This window comes from Gobius niger, assembly GCF_951799975.1.
Source record: "Gobius niger genome assembly, chromosome: 4".
NCBI lineage: Eukaryota > Metazoa > Chordata > Actinopteri > Gobiiformes > Gobiidae > Gobius > Gobius niger.
Genome location: NC_136855.1, coordinates 11,881,016 through 11,889,299, shown reverse-complemented (window position 1 = coordinate 11,889,299; position 8,284 = coordinate 11,881,016). Strand labels below are relative to the sequence as shown.

At 45.1% G+C, this 8,284-nt stretch overlaps 1 protein-coding gene across 1 annotated transcript; it reads right to left on the bottom strand.

The window, feature by feature from the left end:
* Window positions 1-5,677: 5,677 nt before the first annotated feature.
* cebpa (CCAAT enhancer binding protein alpha) lies at window positions 5,678-7,107 on the bottom strand. Its single transcript, XM_079555010.1, has one exon. The coding sequence runs from the start codon at window positions 6,847-6,849 to the stop codon at window positions 5,926-5,928; it is 924 nt and encodes a 307-aa protein (XP_079411136.1). The 5' UTR covers window positions 6,850-7,107; the 3' UTR covers window positions 5,678-5,925.
* Window positions 7,108-8,284: the final 1,177 nt, after the last annotated feature.

The following is an 8,284-nucleotide window of genomic DNA, read 5'->3' as shown; positions in this document are numbered from 1 at the left end:
AGTATTGATAAAATATGAGTGTTATTCAATGAACAGTTTAGGGGAGGCCCGGATAGAGGTTTTATGCACAACTGCAGGGTGTAGGACCACCTTGATGTTCGGGAGACTCCAGAGGCACCAGCAGCTTTGTAGCATCTGTTCTCTTAATCTGATGTGTTTGTTCGGCAGAAACCGTCCATATTGTGCCTTTATCTGCACAAAGATTAGCCCTCCCCTGTTACTGACTGCAGTGGCTCAGTATCTCCCCCGCGGCTATGCTTCATATTCAACAAGGTGACTTAGCAATGATCCTCAGCTGCGATGTGCCATGTTTTATCAGCGCTGGCAAAAAAAAAAAAAAAAACCTGGCTGAAATATTAAGGGCAACTAAATGTTTCCTGAAGCACTTAGAAAGTTAGCGTGCCAGATATTCCAGAGGCAGAAACGGCTTTTTTGTGACCAGCAAAGACAGCTCATGAAACTCTTGGCAAACGACATGATGGATGGTAAACGAGTCTTACCTTGGCTCACAAGTTAGCAGGCGCCCCTCCTGATCTTGTTTTGTTTCTGGACAGAGAGGGGAAAAACAGGCTGCACACCATTTCTTTCTATATGAGGAAAGATTGGACGGTTTGGGCTGGGGTTTTGCGAAAGGTCAATTCTCATATTCACTTCAAGATTCCTTGCATTATCCATTTGATCAATAAACTAAAGCCACAGCTGCCCTTTGGTCGGCTGACGAAAGCGAGCTTGCCAATCTGGTCAGAATTGGGTTTTAACCCTTCAATCCAAGAGCTTTGATCAACTCTGAGAATTTTAAACATATTGAGCTTCTCCCACATGCACAAGGAACCAGACTTGTTCCTTGGACCTTAAAGTAATAGTCTGCGTATCTCAGTCATTAATCAGAAGCCACGGGATAACACTTTGACCAATGAGCTTTTCTGTGATCCAATCAGGAGAGAAGGGGGAGGGGCTTGATCGTTTACTTTTGGAAGTTTGTTCCTGTTTTTTTCCTCATTTTGCAAACTAGGACTGGCTTTCTGGCCCGATTGGGAGGAAAGAGGGAGGAACTTGATTGTTTACTTTCTAATTTCACTCTGACTTTCTCTTCCCTTTGCAATCTTACAGACTATCACTTTAAATCCAATGATATGAGGCTCTTTCAAGCTGTCATTGAAGGTTTTGATGTTTTTAGTCCATCCTCTTCAATTTGATTTGGTGTTTACTTGGACAAAAATATCTGGACATTTCAGTCACAGTTTTTGTCACCGTTAGCTACTTTTTATTTAGTTTTAGTCCAATTTCAGGCTGAAGAATAATACTTGATGCTTGAAAACCCCCAAACCGCGACTGTCCCGGCTCTCTGGTGAGTTCATAGAGTCACATTTGCATCAAAAGGTTTACAAACGTGGCCTAAATTCAACCAAAAAGCCTTTCTTTCCGCCTCATTCAGTTCTCTATGTCATTTCTTCTCTGTGAAATAAACGTAAAGGCACTCACTGTATCAGAATCCACATGTCCTCAGCCGTCATAAAATCGCTTCCAGAAAAGGCCTGGGACCTTCTGACCTCCTTACTGTTTGACCTTTCTCCTCCTGTGTCCTCCCTCAGAGACCCGCTCCTGCATTCCTCCTCCTCCCAGCTCCGAACCCAGCTCCAACACGCCGCATTCGTTCAGTTTACAGCCGCATATTTCACGTCGTATCAGCCGCTTTTCAGCTCATGACAACTCTCCTCAACATCTGTGAAATATCAGCCTCTCTGCGTGCCTCCATCAACCTGCTTCGTGTTTACGTTCTGATTTTTTTTTTTTTTTGGCGGCGCTAAAGCCGTCCACATTTCTTATTTTCTACCACTCTTGATTATTTGTACAATTGTTTTCTACATATTTTGGCTCAGAAGGCCCTAAATAAAACTCACCGGGGTTTTGGACGACGTTTCAGGTTTGGTCGGTGCGGATCTTGTTAAGTTCGCTGCGTCTGTCACAAAGGATTTTCTGCTAGTGTTATAGGGGAAAGTCAAATGCTACGTCTTTGACTTGTTTTGGACCGACATTTGGTTACATATTGTTTATTCAGTCCAGTTTTAAGGAGGTTAGGTTGCTCTTTAATCAGAGGTTTGGTAGAATGGTTTCTGCCTGTTCCAGAGCCGCCTTTAGCTTTGATTGCAGCGTGCATTCGCTGTGGCACGGTTTCAATAAGCTTCTGCAATGTCACCAAGCTCTTGTATTGATGATGGGAGAGAGTGACCACTGCGCAAAGCCTTCTCCAGCACATATTAAGATTCTCAATGGGGCGAAGATCTGGACTCTGTGGCGCCCAATCTAAATGTATGTGTGAAAATGATGTCTCATGCGACCAGGACCACTTTTTCACAACGTGAGCCTGATGAATCCTGGCGTTGTCATCTTGGAATATGCCCGGACCAGCGGGGAAGAAGTAATCCATCGATGGAATAACCTGGTCATTCAGGATGTTCAGGTCGATCTCATTCTTTGGGTGCATTGTGTTGCTGAACATAGATCTGACCTAAACTGCAGCAACCCCAGACTATAACAGCTAAAAGTGGGCACTTTTTTTTTTTTTGACAGGCTGTGTACTTTGAAGTAACAAAAATGGCAGATAGCTACTTATGTGTTGGTTCTGCCTCATAAAATATTAAACCTTCCAAGTACCACCAGGCCTAGATCAAGAACAAATGAGGGCTAATTGGGTCTGTAAACCTAAATTTAACTGAATTGTGTGTGAAATGGGTGTGAGCCATGTCTAAACCAGAAAAAACTAACTAGCACACTGACTTACTTTAGCCATGCATTTCCACAGTTTAAGAATCACTGGTATCAATCTTTATCCTTTGCAGTTTTTACTTAAATGTTTCCAGATGTAAAATGTGGCTTAAGATATAAAGCCTCACTGATGGGGTTTGCCCTCTGTGCTTCAGTTTCCTCAATCAATCTAAAAATCTGGAGATGAGTTCTTGGGTGATGCCCTGCCGTCGCTTACTGCTCCTGACAGGTACGGGTTGACTGCTGAGGTTTCCCAGGTCTATGGGGACAAAAAACAGCACCTTAAAGGCGTTGTAATCAAAATGTTTTTCATGTAATTTCATGAAATACAGCGGATTTTCCTAAAGCGCGAACCAGGAAGTCAGAGGTTAAACTAGCGCAGCGTTAGCATTAGCGGTCCGCCCTGTTCACGTCTCAACTCTTGTCTCGCTATGAACTCCGGCTGAGACGAGTTTAATGAAGCTAACTCTGGCACATTTACATTGTATGCTGATTTATGTGCGGTGTCCCTTATTAAATAGTAAGTATGTCAGTCAACAATTGAACCTGTATCACATGCATAGCTTATTTTGTTCATCTGCACAGAATATAGGCTACGATGTGCTAATATTATGCTAATACCATGTGCTAGCGCTAAACTTACTTCAGTTCAGTGTGAAACAAAAAAATAATAATAACAATCTGAACAAGTACATTGATAAAACAAGCTCTTTTATTATAATCCAGATTTTTGGTGTTCATACTTATTTATATATTTATATAGGCTTTTGTACAGTTGAAACCCAAACACATTTAGCCAACCGAGACCAAGAGCGAAACAGACAAAAGTGCTTCCTTTATCCTCCAAAGTTCAAAGTTCGTCTCCAGAGAAAAGGCACCGGCGGGTGAAGAAAACAAAGACCATTGCATAGAACCCTTTTCACATTTCATACTTGTCTTTTTTTTAACTTTTCTTTTTCTTAAAGAGAGAATTCAATTACACATAAATAAACGACAGAGATGCGTATTATGAGATCAGTACCCAGAAATGTGCCGTAAAACTGTGCTTCACTTCAGACTTAGTGCATACGAGAAACCTGCGCCGTTCGGTCGCCGCCATCAGGGAGAAAAACATGCAACTGCTACGAGACAACTTTTTAAAGTCATAATTCGGCGTAAAGAAATAGGCAGAATTCAAAACGCAATTATGGCGACTTGCGAGAACGTTGACGTCTGGCATTGGAGGCAGATTTTGGTTGGAGCTCTGTTGCCATGAAACCAGAATTTGATTTTGGTGAAATATGTGCGAGAAACTGATCGAATTGAGCGGCCTGATGAAGATTAAAGTGAAGAAATGAAATCAACCACTATTTTCTTGCATCTTGCCCACTGCATTTGTGAAGAGGTGTTGATCTTCATCCAGTTTTTGTAAACGTCCTTGAGCAAATCATGTGGTTTTCATGGCCACAGAATCAAATACAAAACCGGAACGCTATGTTTGCAATAAATTAAGTCGCATTTGACGTTTATTTTGACACTTCTGACAAATTCAGCAAAAATCCCTGTTTTCCTTGGACATTATGAAGTCATAACAAGTGCATGTTTCTGACCAGACGGCAGCTCCATAAACATGAGCAGGCACCACAGTTCCTATTCCAGTCATTTGTATGGTTTGTTTCACTTTGGCATTGTAATAAAATAAAAGCATTGTATGATAATATTAATAACATTACAATATCTTGATAATATATATTTATATTTTATACACACAATAATAAAAAAAAACATTTTACCACGTTTTAGTTGGTGGAATGCTTTCAGGAAGTATACCCCAAACCCTGCTTTTTTTTTTTTTTGGCGGCGTTCAGACAGGATTGGTCTCTTCTCAAAACTGGGAAAATGAAAGCGATCCAGTTATTGTGTGAGAAATCTAGCACATACATTTTGCACCATGTGTTCACATTGACAATGAGGGGATTTATCACCACAGATGACCACAGCAAACAGCAAAAGATTGTAAAATGATGCTGAAAACTCTTAGATATTCGTGTACAAAGGTGTGGAAAATTATGCAAACTGTTGATAAAATGACTTAAAAGTTTCAGTAATGTATTTGCGAATTAGTGGCTGCAAGAAAGACATTTGAGATGCATCGTGTCCGTCAGTGAAACATGCTATGCCCTATACCTGCCATAGCTGCTCTTTACAAGTGGGTGGTACATGGGTTTGTGTCGGAAAGGGTTTAGGCACTTCTGCAGGGCGACAAGCTTATCGGCTTTGCACACAAAAAAGGCACACTGGGGGAAAAAAAGTCTGTCCATACAAGTTCTATGATACATAAAGTCCGCTCCAATTGGATGCTTGCTTCCAGTTGTGCTCTAAAAACGTGAGACGTCTCACCTCATTGCCTGGAGATTCTTGTGAGATTGTCCCCGCAAAGTTTGTAAAAAAAAAAAACTGCCTTGGGAAACCTGAAAGGCAGTGTTGCACGGTCTTGGCAATGTTCCAGTCCGTCCCATTTCAGGGCAGCAGAGTTGGTTAAAAATGCAGAAACTTGCTGCCGAAAAGTCTCACGGTGTCAGTAACAGACGGTTTTCTATATTGCACTGTGTGTGTACCTGCCACAGTGTCCTCTCATTCTTTCTCTCTTCATTCGCCACAGTGGCTGCAGTCCTGGGCTGTCAGATCAGGGAGAGCCAAGTCGCTCCAAATAAACGGGATTAGTCCTGGCACAGCGCAGGTTGAGTCCCATATAGGCTGGTCATGATTGTATTTATATTTAGTGCAGGGAGAATTTGTCCCGACAAATTTAGTCCTATTGATACATTTAGTTATTTTCATGAAATACCAATTAGAGTAATATTCTAACCCAAGTGCCAATTGAAATCACAAAAAGTAAATATTTCGTTTTTGTTTTGCAAGTTTGTTAACTCTCATTTAAAATAGAGTTAGCTGTTGTTGGACACAAATTTGAGTCACATGTTTAGCCATATTCCCAATTAAATTACAAAAATCGAAAGTTTATATTTTTCTTACTTGCTTTAGTCCGGTTTTGGAGCCTATTTGGAACAGTTCACCCACAGCTGACCATAAAGGAGTCTTAACATGCCCCTGTCTGATCGCAACCTTGTGCGTAAAAATAAAGAAGAGAAGAAGAAAAAATCCCAGTGCGCTCTGGTCTCAGCTGCCCATGGGTTTGTACGATCCGTCGGGCAGCTGCCTGAAGATGCCCCGCAGCGTGTCCAGCTCCCGCGTCAGGTGCTCCACTCTGCGCCGGAGCCTCTCGTTGTCCGTGCTCAGCTCCACCACTTTATGCTGCGTCTCCAAATTACGCATCTTGGCCTTGTCCCGGCTTTTGCGCACGGCCACGTTGTTGCGCTCGCGCCGCAGCCGGTACTCGGGGCTGCTCTTGTCCACGCGCTTTTTGGACTTGCGGTCCAGCATCTTGTGGTGGTGGTGGTGTCCGTGATGGGGGCTCGGGACGGGGGTGGGCGGCGGCGTCGGGTGCCCCGGTTGGAGATGCATCGTGGTTTGCGCGCAGTGAGCGATTTGATACTGGAGGTGAGGCATTTGCTGCTGCTGCTGCTGTTGCTGCTGCTGCTGCTGCTGCTGTTGAGGCTGCTGCGCGTGCCCCGCGTACTGCTGCGCGTGGTGGTACGTCGGGGGCATGGCGTGGGTCAGCTCGTCGTCGTCGCGTGGCTCCTGTTTTATGGCCACGGGCCGGATTCGCGGCTCGTACATCGGTTCCAGCTTGGAGTCCATGTATCCAGACATGTAGAGCTGCTGCTGGGTCGGACCGCACTGCACTGGCTCGTACTCCCCGTTCATCGCCTTCAACTTGTCCTGCCGCGAGTTGTGGTGGAAAAGGTCGGCCAGAAAGTCGTCGTTGAAGGCGGACGGGTCGATGTACGCGCTCAGGTCGATGGACGTCTCGTGGTCGCCGATGTTGTCCCCGCCAAAGTCCCCCGGGTTCTGCTGCTGTTGCTGGTGGTGGTGATGGTGCGCGGGGTTCGGCTGCTGCTGCTGCTGGCTGTGGTGGAGGCCGTGCGTCAGGCTGCTCATCAGGGGCCGGGGCGCCACCTCGTACAGGTTTGACAGCTCCATGGAGAACTCAAACCCGAGCGTGCATGGCGTGTAGAGCTCCGCGTGCAGGAATCCCAAAGTTTTGCCCGTGCGTAAAAAAGAGAAGTCCGCACTCCGCGGCGCTCGTTTGAGTTCAAACCCGAGCGGGCTCCAAGTGTCAGTGTTTTTTTTTTGTTTTTTTGAGTGGTTTGGTTGGAGAGCAGTGGGAGGAGGTGAAAGGTTCAAGACCAGCGGTGAGATCCCTCCTGCTCAGTAAACCCAGAGCTGTCAAACTGCGGTTATATAGCTGCAGGAGTGGGCGGGGCAGAGGCGCGCACAGCAGGCTTAGACTTGGATTTATTCGCTCTGCGCAGACACATATCCTACAGTGCAACACGAAGAGCGCGTGTGGTTCTGCGCGGAGTGATTAATGCATGGATTATGAGGGGATCTTTTTTTTTTTTTTTTTGGTGAATCCCATGATCAAACTCCTAAAACATGTTTTGAGTTTGCAGCAAGCTTTAAAACTTAAACAGGTGAAAGTTTGCAACGAACAAACGTCCAAAAGCTCCCAATTTTGGACATGCAAATTACACTAAATTATTTTCTATTTCATTCACACACGATGATTGAGCTGCCAACACTTACAATGAACATACATCGCTTTGCTTTTTGCTTTGTGCATTTTATTAGATTAACATTATTCTTTATATTCTCTAGTTTAATCATGAATAAGAGGCTATTAATTTAACATGCGCTAAAAGGATCCGGCCTTTGCTTGTGCGTAAAAGCGCATGGCAGCGTCGTTGAATACTTTGGTCCCAGTAACTTCTATGCCAAAGCTCATAAACTTGAATCATCAACTAAACGTATCATGTCCCTCCCGGTGACGTATTTAGGGCGAGAAATAACCTTTGCTCCCCCCCTGTTGGACTTGTGCCAAAGCAGATAATCTTCCGCGATCAGATAAAACGCTCTCAATAAAAGCGAGTCCGATAAGGCTTCTCTTCAAATTCGGGCTGATTTAAGTTTACATCGTTCCGCTCTGACACGACTCTATCGGAGCGCACGTCCAAGCTGAGAGGGGGACCCGGGGGGGGGGGTGGGGGGGGGTAAGGGCGGCGGGGGGTGTGGTCTCCGTCTTGGAGGGGGGTGATGTGCGGGGGGGAGAGAGAGAGGTAGCCCCCGCTGGGAGCTGGAGTCGGAGGACTCGGGGTTCATATCAGGCCTTCCTTCCAGGGGTAGATCAGGATAAGGAGCGCACCACGAGCCGCGCGCTTAAGAGACGCGGCTGGATCCGCGGACTGGAGCGCCCTCTTTCGGTGGCAACGGGAATGAGACGCGCAGCAAATGCACATTGAACACATATTTCCCCCCCCCCCTTTATTTCGCTTTCATATGTAAAACCTTCGTTGGTGACTTTATTTGACTGAAGTGCTGCTATAACTTCTCCTGCCTCAAAACCTTCATCGACCCT